Below are 19,986 nucleotides of genomic sequence, written 5' to 3'. Positions count from 1 at the left end.
ATCAATGTTTACGTCAAATGTAGACTAATAATTAAAGCTGTTTCAAGTCATACGCTTGTAGGTCTGTTAGTACCTTCAAGTTCAACAGGCAAGAGCAAGCCATCCATCCTTATTTTCGGATGGGCAGCGAGTCAGCTGTTGAAGTGTGGACGGTGAACGTGCAGAGATAAAACGGTTTGTCTATACTGAGAGGTGTAGAGCTCTTAGTCAAGGAGTTACAACCTTGCACAAAATATCGGGTAGTAAATTACGTGACGTAGACTGTTAGAAACAGAGAAATAATCGAGACACTCATGTATGTACATATTAAGGTACCACATACAAAAACTTCTTCACTTATACATGCATATAAACAAAGTTCTAGAAGAATGCAATTTTAAAAACCGTTTGAATATGGACCTGGAATGAAATTAATTTATTAACATCAAAAAATGGTTCAAATGGCTCTGAGCACTATGGGACTTAACATCTGTGGTCATCAGTCCCCTAGAACTTAGAGAACTATTTAAACCTAACTAACCTAAGGACAACACACACATCCATGCCCGAGGCAGGATTCGAACCTGCGACCGTAGCGGTCCCGCGGTTCCGGACTGAGCGCCTGAACCGGTAGACCACCGCGGCCGGCTATTAACGTCATTTTATTTGTAGACGACCAAGTTCTCCTAGCAGACCGTGAATGTGCTTCACAAGTAATGAGTTTAAGTTGAATAACGCTATATCTGTAAATAAAAGAAAAGTAATGGAAATGGAAGGGAAACACATAATAAGGGGAAAAATAATGAAAACGATATTGATGGTAAACTCGTTTAATTATCTATGGACAGAGATATCGATATACAGAACTAACTAAGGTGTGGAAAAAAGTATACACAAATGTAATGCTGTAGATGTATAAGGAAGTATCTTGGAATGCCTATGAGGAAAGAAATAATAGAAAGCCTGCCCTTATGTATGATAGTGCAAACTGCATACTAAGAAAAGGAGATGAACGATGAATTAGAACAGCTGAGGGTTCTGAGGTCACTTCATGGACTAACGCTAAGAGAGTGAACATATAACACAATAACTAGACGTAAAGGTAACAATGACCGAACAGGACACTGATAAAGAATAATAGTACGATCACAACAAAAGGATTCCATCTGAGCATGTTTCATGGCTCATATGACATTTCAACCAAACTGGAAAGCGAGATAATGGATGATCAATGAAGAGATTAAGACAAGTTGCTTGTTAAATTTCTTTGGTTTTGGTACGGGTCATCATCAAATCCTTGAAACGAAAGAAGAAGAATAAGAAAAAAATATTTCCTCTATTTGGCAAATCCGCACACACAGTTACGGCTACAGAGACAACGACTGAATGTAGGTGATCTTATTTCCCTTCCAAGACCGCAAACTTCACCGGCCGTAGTGTCCGAGCGGTTCTAGGCGCTACAGTCTGGAGCCGCCCTACCACTGCGGTCGTAGGTTCGAATCCTGCCTCGGGCATGGACGTGTGTGATCTCCTTAGGTTAGTTAGCTTTAAGTAGTTCTAGGTTCTAGGGGACTGATGACCTCAGAAGTTAAGTCGTATAGTGCTGAGAACTATTTGAACCATTTTTGAACCGAAAACTACATCCAGACATGGGAATAAATGCCCTGACCGGTAAAAATTGTTGACCTTGCGGATACGTCAGTCGTCACTAACGTATACTTATACTGTACACATGAGTACATTTCGCAACACATTTAACTATACAGAAGAGGTCACAACAGCAGCTATCTTTCGCTTTCCGCATAATCAATCCTCGCTGCCGTCCACTAAACAGCGCGCTTTGCCGGACGCCCTTCAGGTATTTCCACAAAGCTGCTACTACCGTAAAATATGTCGGACACAGTAGATGACGACCATGACGGATGCGTAACTTAACGTGCTCTGAGTAAAACTGCACAGGAAACCTGCTGCGACTCGAGCAACAATGGGTAACGTTCGTAAAGTGGTACGGGATGAATGAGTGACGGAATGGATTTGCCACAGCCTCGTGGTGACGAGCACTGGCAGTGCAGCCAGCAGCCGCGGAGAGCGTGATGGCGATAGCCGGGTGCGGGATGGGCGAGAGAGAGAAGGAGAAAGGCCGGAGAGAGGGGCGCCATAACAGGGTCAGGCCGGCGGACGCGCTGCGCCGCGGCGCCGTATAAATAGCAGCGCGCACCAGGCGCAGCTGTAGTGCCCGGCACGACACTTTGCTCCGCTCGCCCCAGTCGCACCCACACGGCAGCCGTATCAACATGAGGATCTTGGTAAGCGCGACCACCTCTACGCCCTAACATTTCCCCGTCCAATCCTCTCATTAGCCTCTCTCCAAATTGACTGTCCATCCTTGACATCCCCAATATTTGCTTCTAATCACATTGCGAAGTTTCGAAAACTCTACAATTTACGTTTCAATTCTTTAACTTTACAGTACATCTTCCAGTACCAACAGCCATTGCACCAATTACTCGTCACACCCAGACACCTATTTTTCTCCAAATTCCCAATCTATCCTTCGTTTCCGAAAATATCCTCCCAAAAACTTTGGGAAACTGACTACTTACAGTCATTTTAGTTGATGAAAAGCCTGCAGCAGTATTCCGTTACCATCAATCTCCATTCTCTCTCTAAATTCTCTGTCGAGCTCCCATTTCCCCGCTTTCTTCTCCCATGTACGTATTTGTGCTGGGAAATCAGACAATTTTCTTTTCAGTTCATTGTGTTTTCGATTCCCCTTCGAAGACCTACAGCCAATGCACCAATTTCTCGTCATACCCAACAACAAACCTCCAAATTCCCACTTCAACTACCCAATTTTATCCCATTCCCATCAGGAGGGTTGAAACTGGGCTATTTACATCTCCATTACATGGATTTCACATCCCTCTTCGAACACCAACAGGTGTGGCACAAGTTCTCAGTTACACTCAGTCACGATCCTCTAAATTTCCAATCACTCCTCCGTTTCTACAACACTTTCTCCTCTGTCACCAACCAGCGAGGTAGGCCAATGGTTAACACAGTAGACTAGCATTCGGCAGGACGACGGTTCCAACCCGCGTCCGGTCATCCTGATTTAGGTTTCCCGTGAATTCCCTAACTCGCTACACGCAAACGCTGGGCTGCTTCCTTTGAAAGGGCATTGCCGACTTCCTTTCACACCCTTCCCTAATCCGACTGGACCGATGACCTCACTGTTTGGTCCCGTCCCTTAAACCAACCAGTCTCCCGTGTCAATGTAAATGTTGAGAAGCTGGATTTCTTTTCCAGTTTACTTGGCTTGTCGATTCCGTTCTGAAAAGCATGGAAATCGTTCCCTGTCAACCATCATTCACCAATTACCAATCACCTAGAGAGGCCTACATCGCTATGAAATTTATTCTCATGAACTCCTTCGCGCTGGAAAGCTGGACGATTTACCTTTCAGTCATTTACGTTTCTGATCTCATTCCGGAGAACTGAATGAAACTCTTATGGCGAACAAACGCTATACCCTTATTATATTTTCTCCATTTAACTATTCATTTTTTTTACTTGTTTGCTATCAATTTCGATGCAACTACGGCTCTTCTGTCATCTTAACACTGCGCTCAACGTCAAGTACCTCCACATCTCCGGTTAATGTATTCCGGTGTAATGCTAAGCAGTCTTAAGACATGGGGTGATATAGTAGAGTAACCAGATAAACCTTCAGTGGTGGCTCACATCGACGAGCGTATTAAATTGCCGAAAGATTAAACCATATTTGATTCGAAAGCGATGGCAAATTATAAAAGCAGTAAACGTAGCAGAGTGGAGAAAAAAGTAACAAAGTGACCATGTCGTCTGTAGCATAATTTTAACAAATGACTTCCCAGTTTCCAGCGATATGGAAGCAACAAGAGCTACACCTCTCCCTGGGAACAGTCATTCCAATTTCACATCAGATTCACCCATTAGATTCTCTGAAAAGTGCAAGTGACATCTTTATGTGTTCCTGTTACGTTCTATACAACGAGACGTTGGATGATTTATTATTATCATTACTTGGGTTTTGTATTTCATTCTGAAAATCCACGTTCTCAATGCCATTGCAACGGTCTGCTGCACTTCACCATTTTCTCCGATGCACGACTCATGTATCTTTCTGTATTTTGCGGTCCTCCCGCATTGGGTAATTTACGTTATACAGGGTCACAATTATTGGACAGAAAGAAATAAATTCGTCATAACTTACGAACGGTTTGCGTTACAACGTTCAAAATGCGCGCCTGGCCGCGGGGCATGATGGGAATTAGTATGCGCAGGCGCACACGCTCTAGCGACGAAGCCCACTTTCATTTCGATGGGCTCGCCAATAAGTAAAACTGCCGAGACTTTGTTGTGTACAGTGTCCATTCAAGGAATTATCTGTGCTATATTCATTGATGGAACGGTGACTATTGAACGGTACGTGAAGGTTTTGGAAGATAATTTCATCCCCATTATCCAAAGTGCCCCTGATTTCGACAAGATGTGGTTCATGCGACTCTGGTGTATTCAGAGGCCACTGGCCTGTGCCTCGATTGACCACCATGTTCTCCCGGTCTGAACACATACTGCTCCTTTTTGTGGGGCCGTATTAAAGACGTGCATAGCAATAATCCCACAATCACTGCTGAACTGAAAACAGCCATTCAGGAGGTCATCGACAGCATCGATGTTCCGACACTTCAGCGAATCATGCAGAATTTCGCTATTCGTCTGCGCCACACCATTGCCAATGATGGCAGGCATATCGTACATGTCATAATCTAAATCCGAATATATTTAGTGACGTATACTTGTTGAATAATGTGAGGGCATGGGGTTGTTAGTAAGTAATTAACGATTTTTTTCATATAGTTCAATAATTTCCACCCTGTATATGTCAGTCTTTGTCTCTTCTTGCAATTTATCGGCTTTACTGCTCTCGTTCTTCCCAAAATTTCATAATTTAGTTGCCATAGTAGATTACAGACAGCCTGAGTTTCCATCCCTCAATTGTTACTCGAGGTATAGCATCTTTCCTGGTAATACCTGGTCAAAAGTACATACAATATTCGAGTTCTGCGCTCCTTATTTATCAAATATAAGAATCTTTCATATATACGTACACATTTACTGTACAGTGGATAAAAACAATGCTACGTACTGTTTCTTAATATGATACTCTAATTCAGTTATCTAATTATGTTATGTACTCAACAAAGTCAAAGAACTTTCTACAGGTCAGTCAATATCTCTCTGATTAAAACACCAGTTTCCGTCTTTTCAGCATTTTGTGTCATCGCCTGTAGAATTCCTCATTCTCAGCAATTTCGCACACTGAAAGTGCAAGCTGTAACGAGCGTGGTAGGAGGGATCGTAATTAGTGCTTGGGGCATTTCTTCGATCGTGGCGTAATGTTCACCCTCCCTAAGAAACTGAAACGGGCGCTGTCAAAGCGAAATTAAACATTCACTTGCAAATTATTTAGTTAAAATTAGCCTGAGAGGCACAAGCAGATCATACTTCGTAAAAAAAAGAATAGCAAGTTGTATTTGGTCAACTGGAAATTGTGCACTTTTCTGTTAAGATACTGAGAAAGAGAAGGCACGTTCACGATTATCTTTTAGCCAATGTATACATCACCAACATAGGCCATCTTTACTTTCATTCATCATAGTAATAATATGGGCTAGGAACCGATTTCTCAGGAGACTTCGATACACGGTTAAGACAGGAGTGCTATCGTTGCCCAGCCTTCGTGTACACGGAAACACCGATTGTATCCGACAAATAGAATCACGTTGTAATGATTACTTAGAAATTAGCGATCTGAAGAAACGAAGATGTTTATGAATGAAAGATACCTTCGCACTTATAATTCAAGTTAGGAACGATATAATGCCTATGGAAGACGTAAAAGAGCACTGTGGTCGATAGTATACCAAGAAACTACCCAACGACCCCTATTAAAATATTCCATAATGTTTGACATACTTGTACTATGGAGGCGATCTAGTTTAACATAAAATTAGAAGTAAGAACTTCAGACAGCATGTCCTTGACACAGTATAATGCGTACATGGTCGAGATTCATTGCAGTCTGTTGCATAAGATCCGAAGATGACAATATTAGTTGAAGAAATCGGTAATCGAAACAAATGCTGTACTAAAGCGATCGCACCTTTCTGACGTTTTTACTTCTAATTTTATATCCAGCAATAGAGCCCCACAGTGGCTTAATGCTCACACACTCTGTATGCGTGCATTTTTATCGGTGAAAAAAGAGGAATAGGAAGTGCCTGAGTCCCTAACATACAAGATTATACCGGAGAAACATTTGTTTATTTTTACATGAAAAATATCATCGATTCACGTTATTACAGGAAGATTTATGGAAAGGTCTTTCACAGGTGTCTAATTTTTAATTATACGTGTCAATAACGAGAGGAGTGACCAAAAACGGTTTACAGTTTCGAATGGTTAATCTCCCCTCAGAATGCAGTTGAATTAGAGTCAAATTAGAGTCGTTTTCAGAATTCAAGAGAGGAGAAAATTATTAACAGCATTCGGACTCGAACCTAAATCCTGCTTTTAGTGAATTATGCTCTTACCACCTTTTATGTGGAAAGTAGTGAATCAATACTGTCAGAAGTGAAGCTGTAAATTCGGGTCTGAATATTGGCTGGATAGCTCAGTCGATAACAGCACTGCCAGCGAAAGGCAAGGTCCTGAGATCAAGTCCCAGTGTCGTACTCAGTTTTTATTCTCCAGAAAGTCTCAGTTAATCTTTGGTACTTCTTAAATCAATATTTACGTTAATGATTGTATAACTGAATGGCATTCGATTTCAGTCCTGTTTAGAACTGCGTACAGCATTAGCATACTGAAAAAAGTTACATTTCTCGCTGCCACTGTTCTACTTTCTTTGATTTGAGAGTCATGTACAACTGCAGCAACCGTCTAAAAAATAATTGCGGGAACGGTCTGAAAAGCGTAAGTTGTCAGTCAACTACTTTCCATTGACCAGGCTGGTAGACACAAACACGCCGTCGCTCTCCGTCAAAAGTGGAACGCACGTAGGCGCTAATGCGAGAAGCCGAAAGGTGTCTCCCCGCATAGAAGACTTGTTTACGGTCCGAGAAGCATCAGGGAATCTGTAGGAGAAAGTCGTTGGTTGCTCCTTCGCTTTGCGAACCGGCTCCTGGTCAATGAACTGGGCAGCGCATGCGAGTCGTTACTAATCCTGAGTAGGTACTCGGGGTCTTTCGCACTCGTAGCTTTGAAAACATTTTCTTTTCTTGGTTTCAAACCCACGTTAATTTCAGATTATAATTACATCTAACTGTCGCCACTACTGTCATGAAGAGGAAACTACTGTTAGGCGTGATTGCCTCATGATTCTCCGTCAATAACACAAGTATAGATGTCCCTGACATTTCGCAGAAGTGGGTCAGAAGTACTGATACGAAACTGAGTAAGCACAACTCGTTTATGGGACCGACTTCAGGCGTCTGATGCAGCTTCTAATAGCGTCTCTCTGTGATTTCGGGTCTCTTTCGTTGCCTCCGTGGTAAGATTCACGCCAGTCGCCATTCTGAAGTCTCAGCATTGTATATGAAACGTGTTCGGACCGTTAATGATGTAACTTCACTTGTAATAAATTTAGTGTAATTTCGCTGTGTCATCTGTAGCATGAATCACTCATAGCTACACAGGGAAGTGAACTGGTACAAGTCGAAACTACTTGCTGGATTAATACTCGTTCGCTTGGGATATGGACCACCTGGGTACAGATTTTAGGCGTTTTCTTACCTAGTAGGCATTCCCTGAATCATTACTGTACAGAGAAACGCTCATTCAGGACATGTTCGTCATTGTCAACAGATCATCTGCCTCAAAACGATTCAGTCAGAAACATAAGCGCAGTGTAATGCTGAAGTCAGTGTATTTTATTGTAGGTACTATGACGGAACCGAGCACGTGTTCATCGAAGATAATCTTGATATAACACCCCGGGTGCTACATATTTCGCAGTGATTCTTCACTGGACAAAATCTCGTTTTAGTTAAATGCAGGCGGCTAATCGTATCCGTGTAAAGTCAAACTGTGATAGTCGACAAGCTGTCAGCCCTACAACCCATTTAGTTGTCTAGTGTTGGTGGCTGCGTAACATTTCTAATTTTGTGAGCATACGAACTATGGACATTTACTCGCCCTCAGAATATGTAGGCTACTTCAGTCACCTACAAAGTCTGACTACTAAATAAAATAGTTGTACTGCAAATATCATGCACGAGTGAAGCATATCCCACTAGACATCTGGCACAAGTATACACATTGTTTTCCGTCAAGATGCCATACTAATTGTGAGTGAATACAAAGGATTAAGTCCTTTTCTTCTATACACTCCTTCCGTGATTTCCCGCAGTGTATATATTCCTTGACGTGCACGAAGCCACTAAGATATCCTCGTTAATTTAATATTTAAAATACTTTACTACTAAGCGCTACATATCATGGAAAGTATGTCTTCATACAAACAAAAGTCGATAATTTCATGACAACAGGAAGAAAGAAACGCAAGCCTTAATGATAAAAATATAGTCATAAATTACTTATATGTTTCTCTGAAATGTTATGTATTTACGAATAAGGAAGGGTGTATTTTATATCATCGTACGTAATCGACGTCACGATTAGCCTGATAACCTGAGGAAGTTTCCCCTATCAACATCACCGGGAAAGCCTACATTCCCTGATATCATGTAAATGTAAATTATGTTAATCCATAATCTAGACACAACCCTTACGGCTGTGAACGGAATAAGCTTGACATGTAGTCTTTTTTGTTTTTGAGATCTCCCTTCCACAGTCGCAGACATGTAACAAGGGCCTTTCTCCATCTTTCAAAACCGTAATATGTCATTCTAAGAACTTTCAGTGCTAGTTTTTTTGAATACGACATTATATCCAAGCGATGACTTATCACAGAGCCCTATTGGTGAAATAAAAGGGAAGAGGGAAGAGGTAAAAGGATTTCGCAAGAAAAGGCAAATATTTAATCGCCTGTTGGTGAGTGAAATGTGGCCTCCGCAGTAAAGCCACGCAAAGCAACGTGGGGTCAAGCGTAGCACAATATGGGCCAGCTGTTTCGTCTCGATTCCTATGGAATGAGACCACTGCAGAGATATAGCTCACTTCCTTACTTTAGTAGAAGCATATTTGAGGTTATATACTTCAGTAATAGAGGAGATGTCCCCCACGGTAGCTGAGTGGTAAGCGCGACAGAATGTCAATCCTAAGGGCCCGGGTTCGATAACCTGCTGGGTCGGAGATTTTCTCCGCTCAGGGACTGGGTGTCTTGTTCTCCTCATCATCATTATATTATCGACGCGCAAGTCGCCGAAGTGGCGTCAAATCGAAAGACTTGGAACCGGCCAACGGTCTACCTGACGGGAGGCCCTAGTCACACGACATTTCTTTTATTTATAGAGGAGATATTCCCAAATGTGCTGAAATGTTCCTGCAAAATGTTCTAGTGAACACAGATCAGAAGTCCGCGACACACTGAAGACTATGCACCAGCGCTTCCTGGCCTCATGTACAAGTCCAGAATTGTCAGTTTTTCCTTTTCTCTTTATCTGCCCTCACCGATACAATGAAATTCATACTCCTAACTGCGACATAAGAAAACCTTATGAGTAAAAGCAGCAGATACAGAAATACTCACCTTCCGCAACACCGACGTGCCGGAAGTGAGTCACTGAGGTTCTGGAATGTACACACAGTGACGTCGAGTCATGCCGATTCCAGTGCCGTGGTCAGCTGCACTAAGTTTCACAACTGGGGATCCATGGGATCGAAGTGGTCCCACAGATTCTCGATTGACCTTACATCTGGTGGGTTCGGTGGGGGGGCTGGTGTGGCCGAGCTGTTCTAGGCGCTTCAGTCTGGAACCGCGCGACCCCTATGGTCGCAGGTTCGAATCATGCCCCGGGCATCGATGTGTGTGGTGTCCTTAGGTTAGTTAGGTTGAAGTAGTTCTAAGTTCTAGGTGACTGATGACCTCAGATGTTGAGTCCCATTGTGCTCAGAGCCATTTGAATCATTTGGTTCGGTGGGCAGGGCAATACATTAAACTCATCCATGAGCACACTGATGCTCACACGCGCAAGTACTCTGCGAGCTGTGCAACATGTTTCACTGTCTTCTTCGACGAAATCACCTAGGGAATGCCAAGAAAATAACCTCCAGACCATAACGCTTCCTCCTTCGGTCAGACCCCTTCAGACGACTGTTGCAGCGCCTTACATGCCAAAGACATTCTGTCTGTTGCGGCATAATAACGTAACATACGTAAAGGCCCTCTTCGCCACTAAGTGGACGTTCAGTTGAGGTAATGGCAAGCAAATTCCAGTCTTCGTGGCCGATGAACAGCAGCCATCATGGGTACATGACCCAGGTACTTGCTGCGGAGTCCCACACGCTGCAAAGTCGGCTGAATGATCGTTGAGGAGACACTGTTGGTACGCCCTTGGTTTATCTGGGCAGTCAGTTCCTCAACAGTTGTACGTCTATTCGCTCGTACACATCTACGCAGCCGTCGTACATCCATGTCATCTATGGCTGGTGGTGCACCGCAGTTGCCTCCGCGACTGTTTTGGATAGAGCAGTTTTGCCACGCATGATATACTTTAACCATGGCAGCATACGAACACTTTAAAAATTTAGCCGTTTTGGACATTCTTCCACCCGTGGCCTAAAAGCCAGAGATCATACCCTTTTGGACGTCAGATAAATCGATTCTTTTCCGCATTACGACCCACTTTCTCTACTCCCCGCCCCATTACTGCCGTCGTTGAGTAGCAATTGCTCGTAACCATCGAACACAGCCATTAGATTAATGTGATTGGACCGTTTATACTAAATAAAATGTAAGATGACTGAGACTAGTTGAATTTGATGCCAAGTTGAAAATGCTGTGTCAATAGTAACTCAGCCAACCTATCACAACCTGCGTTCGTGTGGCATATTACGGCCGGAAGTCACCATTCGGGGAGTATGGCTGCCTGGTACAAGTGTTCTGATATGACACCACTTACAATCCATAACAGTTCAAGAAGCCGCGTCGGGTGGGCGAGCGGTCTGGGGCGCCTTGTCGCGGTCCGTGCGCCTCCCCCCCCTCCCCCCTCGGAGGTTCGAGTCCTCCCTCGGGCATAGGTGTGTGTGTGTGTTACCATAGCGTAACTCAGTTTAAGTTAAAATAAGTAGTGTGTAGGATTAGGGACCGATGACCTCTGCAGTTTGGTCCTGTAAAACCTTACCACAAAATTCCAAAATATTTATATTGTTGTCTTAATAAAAAGCGAGAAGAATGTGTATGAGAACAGGTCTTGATCATCAGCTTAGTTTTGGAATGATCAAATATGCAGATCATCTATCAGACCTCGCTAATGGGAAAGGTGAATTGCCGGAACAACTCCTCACATTGGATAGGGTCTCCAAATCTCGAGAACCTTTGGACACTAAACAAAATAAATTCATCAACTACCGCTATAGATGGAGACCTCTTTGCCCATCTCAAGCAGCTATTGCCAGCAACAGTTCAGCTGAATGAAATGAAAATTAAAATACCTGCAGTGGTATCTTTTGCATTTGCCCAGTTTCGCTGTTCCATTATACAGTTTCGTCCCCCTTGAGCAACGTAAATTGGGAAGAATTGAGCCTCGCTTGCAATTACAGCAGGAACCAATATTAAATTGATGAGCGAAGGAATAGTGTCGTGCTAACCATAGATCTACAGACGTCAGTTACTTAACATTGGCTCCTCTTATGACTGCACACGAGAGTGTCTTCTGCCGAATTTTCGTTGATCATTGGGCCTGAAAATGATGTACTGGAAAATGGAAGTGGTAATGTAACTAAATTAAACCCAAAAGTGACGGCTGCAGGTGTTTCACTTTTCATTTCATACTGAACAGCTGAAGCGCTTGTAACCATTTACTGCAGCTGAATGGTCCAAAGAATTCGGGAGTCAGGAGAGTTGGAATATCTTAGATGAGCAAGTAATCTCACAGGACAAAATAATAGTCACAGACGTTTGTGCCGCGATGTAGAATTGATCCACAACCGCTCATGTCAGGTGAGTGTCTGATCGATCGTATGTATGTGTGTGTGTGTGTGTGTGTGTGTGTGTGTGTGTGTAAGAAAAAGCAGCGGATCGAGTCATGGGACAACGTTACAGAATGGCAGAAAGCGTTCACGAAGTACCCATTACCGCAATGTGAAAGAAGTTGCCCTGTTTGTTGGTTTATTGATGTGGATGGTCCAACAGGTGTGCAAGGAAGGGTGCACAGCTCGGGGAAATGTAAGACGGAATAAGAACAGTGGTCGTAAACAGATGCTAACCAACAATGACTGAACAAGATGCAGACCTCATCAATGACAGTCGCTTTCAGATCCAGTGGGGTTAGCTGGTGCCAATGAATGCAGATATATCTCAGTATGTCCCCGAGCGTACTTTGCGGGGTACTGTATTAAAAAGATGCTGGGCACATCGAAAATGGCGATTACTGACAGCAGCAAATAATCCCACACTTTAATGGGACAAAGCTCGTAGAAACTAGACTATAGCGGACTGGAGGCGTATAGTGTGGTCGGACGGGTGAGATTTAGACTGCCTACAAATAATGAAAGCTGTTGAGTACACTGAAAGTACAGTGAATCACTTATCCCACAGCTTGTGGAGAGAGTCATGTCATTCAGGCCACAGATTATCATGTGAGACGATATTGCAGTGCATGTGATATTCTGCTTTACAATGCAAAGTTCCTTTGGACATGCATCAATGTCCAGAGGATGAGGCACTGCGGCGACTATAGTCGTCATAAATACGTTGACCGTATTTCACATTTACGAGTACGGACTACCATCTGCTGCAGAATGGAATGACGACAGGTAAAATTTGTGGCAGATCTGGATTCGAACCCGTATATCCCGCTTATCGCGAGCGTTAGCCTTACCAATTGGCTATCTGTACCACTATGCACGGCCATACCCAACCCTCCATATGTCATCAACCATGTGTCTGTAACTTGTACTCGTGCATCTATTATGCATACTCCCGTACGAGTGAGACATTTCTCTTGAAAATCGTTTGCCTGGTGTCGGTGGATACATACAATATTGCAATGCCTGTTTAATTCCGAATTACGAATCAATGCTCCGTTGAACGTGCATGCACGTCCAGAGGAATAGGCATTGCGGAGATTATAGCCGCTATGAAAGATATGAAACGTGCTCGAGGTTGCGAATATGGACGATCGTCAGCTGTATTATAATATAAAGAAGACAATGACAATTTGTGCCGTACCAGGACTCGTTTACGCTTACTGCGAGCGATCGCCTTACCATTTGGTTACCAGGGCACGACTCACGGCCAGACAACTCACGACCAGACCCTGACATCCGTCAACTCTGTGTCTGGAACTGGCCCTGAATCATGCCTGGATTGCCAAATGGTAACGTGACCGTTTTCATTGTCGTCATTCCATTCTACAGATGACGATGGTCCATATTCAAAGTTGCGAATACATTTAATGTTATCAATTGAAGTTAGATCTTCATTCCATAATGTGACTTGTGCCTGCTCGTCAAAGTTACCTTAAATCTGAACTGGGATTTTTATGTCGCCGTTTCGGTGACCAAATAATTTCGTTTCAACTGTATCTCCATGAGGAGTGTCCTGAGGACACTTCCAAAATGACGACAGTCGTGTTCACTGGGCTACACGCATACATTCCTAGTTTGAGAAACGTTCAAGTAGCCTGCCTCACTTCGAACTTGCCCTCTAAACCACTCGAGTTAATCTCACAGAAATTTTCTGCGCCTCTTTGGGCCATTGGCTGAAACGCATCACTCAGCTTCCTGAACTTTGATAGCTCTACGAGATTCGGTTTGCAATGAACAGCTTCATCCGGATGTGACATACCTATAGAGACTTATGGACACTTCTCCTAGTCACATTCAGGCCATTATCATGGTTAGCGCTGCCTTTATGAGGTGATAAAGTGATATGTTCCTGGGCTGATAAATAAATGTTTTGCACATTGTGCCTATTTCTGGCCGATAGCAGTATATTTTCACTTCCTTATTTCACCCACACAGGTAAGTCAACTACACACGTGACTGATATGTATACTACACAAACGCTGAAGCACATGTAGTGAGCTGAGTTTGGAATCAAGTATTATTTTGGTACAAGTTCAGATTATACATTTGTGTACAAATGTGATTGACAAAATTAGTGGCTTTGCGAAATAATGGTACGCTAGAAGATTGTCACTCAGCGTGGGAAATCTATACATACATTATCTAATCAAAAGTATGTAATGCCAAACTGACCAGTAGATATCTTGATAGATGGAGCCGCCAATATAAACGTAGATATTGAGTATTGTGTTGTGAGTAGAGAGCAGTAATAGCAGAACGGGTCGGTCAGGAAAGCTCAAAGATCTCAAATGTAGTCACAGCATGGCAAGTCAGTAACAGATCCATCAGAGACATTTCAACCTTGCTAAACCTACCAAAAGAGATTTTTGGTGATGTAATTATGAAGTGAACAGGCGAAGGAAAAACCACAAACTATGCAGACCTCATGTACTGATAGACAATATGTGTCGAGTATTGATGAGAGTGGTTGTGAAAAAAATTGCATGAAATCAGCGGAAGGGGTCATTCCAAAGTGATACCAGCAGTCCAGCCAACATAATGACTCTGCTTAGCCATCTGAAAAGAATGGGTTACAGTGGTCGTCGAGCAGTTCTCTTGTGGACCCAATGCTAAGCGACGCTTAAGATGTTCAAATAACTTACGAGTTTGGTGCCGGGTGACGTCGACCACCGGCGATATTTCGACAGGAGCACACAGTGCCATTCTCAAGGTTTGAGAATAGTAGGGTGTGCTCCTGTAGAAATATCGGCGGTGGTCGACGACGTCACCCGGCAGCAAACCCGTAGGTTATTTGAACATTCAATTCGCCGGGAAAAGTTAAGGTCTCACAGACGCTTAAGATGGTTTAAAAAAGCGACGCTATTGACATGACTGGACACGAGTGATATGGAGTGGTTAATCACACTACAGCCTATGGCAATCCGATTTGGGTTTGGCCGAGGGCTGAAGAACGTAACTGCCATCACGCTTAGAGTCAAATGTGAAGTACGGCGGAAGTATTTCTGTGTTTAAAGAAGTCGCGCCCTTAGAGTGCTGAACAAAACGCTTTAGTGCAGAAATATGTAAATTCATTCTATAGCACTATGTTATGCGTACAGGACAGAACCAGTTCGGAGACGATGATTGTTTATTCAGGCATGACAGTGCATCTTCTCTTAATTAATCATCCTTGGGGTAACGGTCTGTGAAAAAAATAAAATTCTTGAAATGGGTTAGCCTGTCTTGAGTACGAACTGAAAGTAATGGAACGCCTTTGGGATAAGTTAGAGTGCCGGCTTCGCTCCAGACTCCAGCGTCAAGTGTGCCTTCTCTGGTTTCAGGTCATGATTAAGAATGGGCTGCCAATCCTTCACAGACACTGACACCTCCCTGAAAGTCTCCCCAGCGATCACAAAGGCGAAGGGTAGACACACCTAATATTAAAGTCTACTAATAGGTGTCCGGATACTTTTATATTTTATATGGATATATCCGTGGCTGAGGGGGGGGGGGGGGGGGGGGGATGTCGGGTGGAAGGATTACTCGAATTTGGTCCTTGTTATATTTTCTGAGGAGTCGCTATTATGTAATTCGTACACTGATCAAGTATGTCAACGCGTTCTCATCTACTGAGACAACACCTTCTAGCAGATGGTATGGGTGGAAAGCAACGCTGGCGGATGTAAATGTACCCATGACGTCCAAAATTGTTGCGCAAGGTTTACAGGAAAATAATTACAAGCTGCGCTCACTAAGACACGACGTAGAGAGCGAAGGGACTCTACCTCATTACACACAACATTCGTTCATGAGCTCAATTTCCCCTTAGAGATGTGAAAATCAGTAGAAGTGAGGAGCTCAACACCGATGTTACAAGCACCCAGGAGAAACCTCACTACTCCGGAAGTTTATCTATATGAATAGCCCCTCACAATCCTTCAGCGTGACGGTGTCTGCACATTTACATCTGTCATTACTGTACCCAGAGTTCTCGCCGGCCGCTGTGGCCGAGCAGTTGTAGGCGCTTCAGTCCGCTAAGGTCGTATGTTCGAATCCTGCCTCGGGCATGGATGTGTGTGATGTCCTTAGGTTAGTTAGGTTTAAGTAGTTCTAAGTCTAGGGGACTTATGACCTCAGATGTTGTGTCCCATAGTGCTTAGAGCCATTTGAACCATTTTTGAACCAGAGCTCTTCCAGTGATGAGAGTATGTTGTCCGACGAAGGAAAATTTTCTTTCTTTTCAGAGCTGGGATTCTTCGCATAAAGTTACTCCTCCTCCAATGTTTACTCCTCATCTCGTACCTGTTAAGCATTGTATGCAAAGTAAACTTTCGTATCTACTCCAAATTAAGTTGCCGTTCTAACAACTCAGGACTTCTACAGCAAATTCTTTCCGGGTGGATTGAGGGAAATGATTTTTCGGCAGTTGTTACGTTCAAGCAAACACAGGACGGACGTTCACTGGAGCTCTTCTGTTTGGCAGGTGGTTCTGGCGATTGTAGCGTCCTGCGCCGTGGCTCAGCGGGGACCGCTGAGGGGTCAGCCGCAGCCGCTGCCGCAGTACCCTGAGGATGACGGGGCGCAGCCGCAACCGTTCTCGGCGCCGCAGCCGTCTCCCCGAGCCATCGGCCAGCCACAGCCGGACCCGCGCCCGAGAGATGAGCGCTACACCACGCCCATCCCCATCGTGCGCTTCGACAAGGAGCAGAGTGCCGACGGCAGTTACAAGACCAGGTAGGTCCCCATCCCTCCCTACACCTTCCGAACACGTATCCACTGTATTATTTGTAAATAACAGGAAGACTGTCCAAAGTAAAGGGTTCCCTTCCAGTCCCCCAAGTTAACTAAATATAATTTACAATGAAACGCTTCCAGGGATCTGTGTAAGCCTCTTTGTTATTTTAAGTTGCTTCTAAAATCCACCTCCTTTCTTTGTTAACTATCGAAAGGGTCTCAGTGTTATTACCTTATACTGGGACCATCCGCGATTCTCACAAGTATATTTTTATTTATTTTTTGGGGGGGAGGGAGGGGAGGGAGGATCTGTCATCTGTCCTCTGACTGGTTTGAAGCGGCCAGTCACGAATTCCTCTTCTGTGCCGACCTCTTCATCTCAGAACAGCATTTGCAACCTACATCCTCATTTATTTGCTGGATGTATTCCAATTTTCTGCCTTCCTCTACAGTCTTTGACCTGTACAGCTCCCAGTAGTACCATGGAAGTCATTCCCTGATGTCTTAACAGATGTACTATAATCCTATCCCTTCTTCTTGTCAGTGTTTTCCAAATATTCCTTTCCTCTCCGATTCTACACATAACCTTCTCATTCCTTACCTTACCAGTCCACCTAATTTTCAACATTCGCCTGTAGCATCACGTCTCAAATGCTTCGAGTCTCTTCTGTTTCGGTTTTCCCACAGTCCATGATTGACCATCTTACAAGGCTGTGCTTCACACGTCTCAGAAATTTCTTCCTCAACTTAAGACCTATGTTTGATGCTAGTAGACTTCCCTTGGCCAGGAGTGCCCTTTTTGCCAGTGCTAGACTGCTTCTCACGTCCTCTTTACTCCGTCCGTCGTTGTTTATTTTGCTGCCTAGGTAACAGAATTCCTGAACATCAACTTTTTGACCATCAGTCAGGATGTAGAGTCTCTCGCTGTTCTCATCGCTGCAGCTTCTTATTACTTTCACCTTTCTTCGATTTATTCTCAATCCATATTCAGTAGACATTAGATCGTTCACTCTATTCAGCAAACCATGTAATTCTTCTTCACTTTCAATCAGGATAACGATACCATCAGCGAGTCGTATCATTGATATCCTTTCACCTCGAATTTTAATTCCAATCCTGCACATTTCTTTTAATTCTGTCATTGCTTCTTCGATGTACAGAATGAAAAGTAGGGGGGAAGAAATCCCTGTCTTGCACCATGTTTAACCTGAGCGCTTCGTTCTTGGTCCTACACTCTTATTATTCCCGCTTGGCTCTTGTACATATTATATATTACGAGCCTCTCCCTGTAGCTTACCCTTAAGGTTCTCAGAATTTCGAACTCTTGCACCATTTTACATTTTCCTATGCTTTCTTCCGGTCGACAAATCGTATTAACGTGTTTCGATTTTTCTTTAGGCTTGGTTCCATTATCAATCACAACGTCAGAATTGCGTCTCGGGTGCAATAGTTATCAATGATAATCGAATGGAACACCAACGATTTTGACCACATGCCTGGAGTGAAAATTGTAAGTCATACTTGTACCTGAACTAGCGTAATAACAGGCGGCACAGCTAGACTAAAATCTTGCCTCAAGTTTCAGAATTTGAATGGTATGTGAAAGAACTAATACCAAGAATTTGAGAATTTGGTACTTCATCACTGATGTCTGCTTCGATGCTCGTTCGTTGGTGTACTTCCTACAAAAGCCAGGTATCCATGTTTGAATCTATGGGCAACGTATGTATGTGTCTCCCGAATATTCTGCTACTGACTAAAATTTTTCGTTGCATGGTCATTTAAGAGCACAGAAAAGGATTGTGTCGAATAGTTTACCTTAGACTGAAATATATAATTCCTCTATGTCATTACATAACCTTCTTACGGAAAATAACGAATGATTGCACTCATTGAGTCATGTTGAGGCTATTGAGCTACTGAATCTGTCGAGTACTGCATCAGCCCTGTGCACTACGGAAACAATAATAACCGTGACATTAACAGCTTGGGAATACAGGGTGTTACATTTATTATTTGCGGGTCACCTAACCTTGGAAAGGTTCCGGGAGTGTAAGGTAATCTCTAAATCTAAATGAAGACGTAGAGTAACAGTATTTATTTGCTTTAATAATTGATATAATCCACATTAAATTAACCCAGAGTAAAATTCTCTAAAAGCTTAAATTAAATCACAAAATGACGCAAACATATATTATAGCCAATTAAACAACAGAACTTCCTTTGCAAAGGAAGGAAGTAGTTGGGTATTGCTTAGAATATAAATCGTGCTATTGCAGTTGCCACAAGGATATTTCCCTAAAAGTCAGCTACCATGTTCTGGTCAACATCAGGTGGTGGTCAGAAGACGAATAATCGGGAATTAGTTTCATCCGCCAACTTCACGCTTTCAAAAAATAACTCTCCATTGAGTGGAGACCTAATATTGTTGCCAATCTGATGAACGACAATATCGCTTATTTGCGAAAACATGGCAACGCAGCAGAAATTTCCCAGTCTTGGTGTAGAAAGTGCAGGTTAAGAAAAATGAGATTGGTACCCATCAGGAGCAGTGAGTCCTATATTGGTGTAGGGGAAATTCATTCAAGTGGGCACACAAAAATTTTGGAGCAATTGCTACTGACTTTCCCACACTGGTCAGCTGGCACCATGACATGCCGTCGTTTGATGTACATACAGAAAAGTCATAAACATCATGCTGTATTCTCTGGCGGCAGCAGAGGTGGTCCTCTGCTATCAACAAGTCAGGCACCGACTCTGCCAACAAAAACACGAAGCAGACCAAAGGCCAACTTCTGCAAAATCTTCCCCATTCCCTAGTGATGCCGTCCCTTCTACGAGGCTCACCGACTGTCTCCTGCCGACAAACTGGACCCGAGTGCACAGTGGGAGTGCATCTTCCTGTCGAAAGAACCGCAAAGTGTTCCTATCATGTCCACACGTCCACTACACTGTATAATATAACCACGAAATAGTGGTGTAAAATGAAACAGTACTGCGTAGTGATATGTGGCAGTCATGTTACAAGATATAATG

General features: G+C 43.4%; 1 protein-coding gene across 1 annotated transcript in view; it reads left to right on the top strand.

Annotated features, from left to right (window-relative positions):
- The first annotated feature begins 2,200 nt into the window (after positions 1–2,200).
- Positions 2,201–19,986, top strand: part of LOC126418679 (endocuticle structural glycoprotein SgAbd-8) — a 44,689-nt gene continuing 26,903 nt past the window's right edge. Inside the window, exons 1-2 of the mRNA XM_050085571.1 lie at positions 2,201–2,285; positions 16,700–16,950. Coding sequence (XP_049941528.1) covers positions 2,274–2,285; positions 16,700–16,950 — 263 coding nt within the window. The 5' untranslated portion in view covers positions 2,201–2,273. The remainder of the gene's footprint in view (positions 2,286–16,699; positions 16,951–19,986) is intronic.

Source organism: Schistocerca serialis, chromosome 9 (assembly GCF_023864345.2).
Source record: "Schistocerca serialis cubense isolate TAMUIC-IGC-003099 chromosome 9, iqSchSeri2.2, whole genome shotgun sequence".
In the NCBI taxonomy this organism is placed as follows: Eukaryota; Metazoa; Arthropoda; class Insecta; order Orthoptera; family Acrididae; genus Schistocerca; species Schistocerca serialis.
Note: the sequence above shows the minus strand (reverse complement) of the source record. Positions and strands in the feature narration are given on the sequence as shown.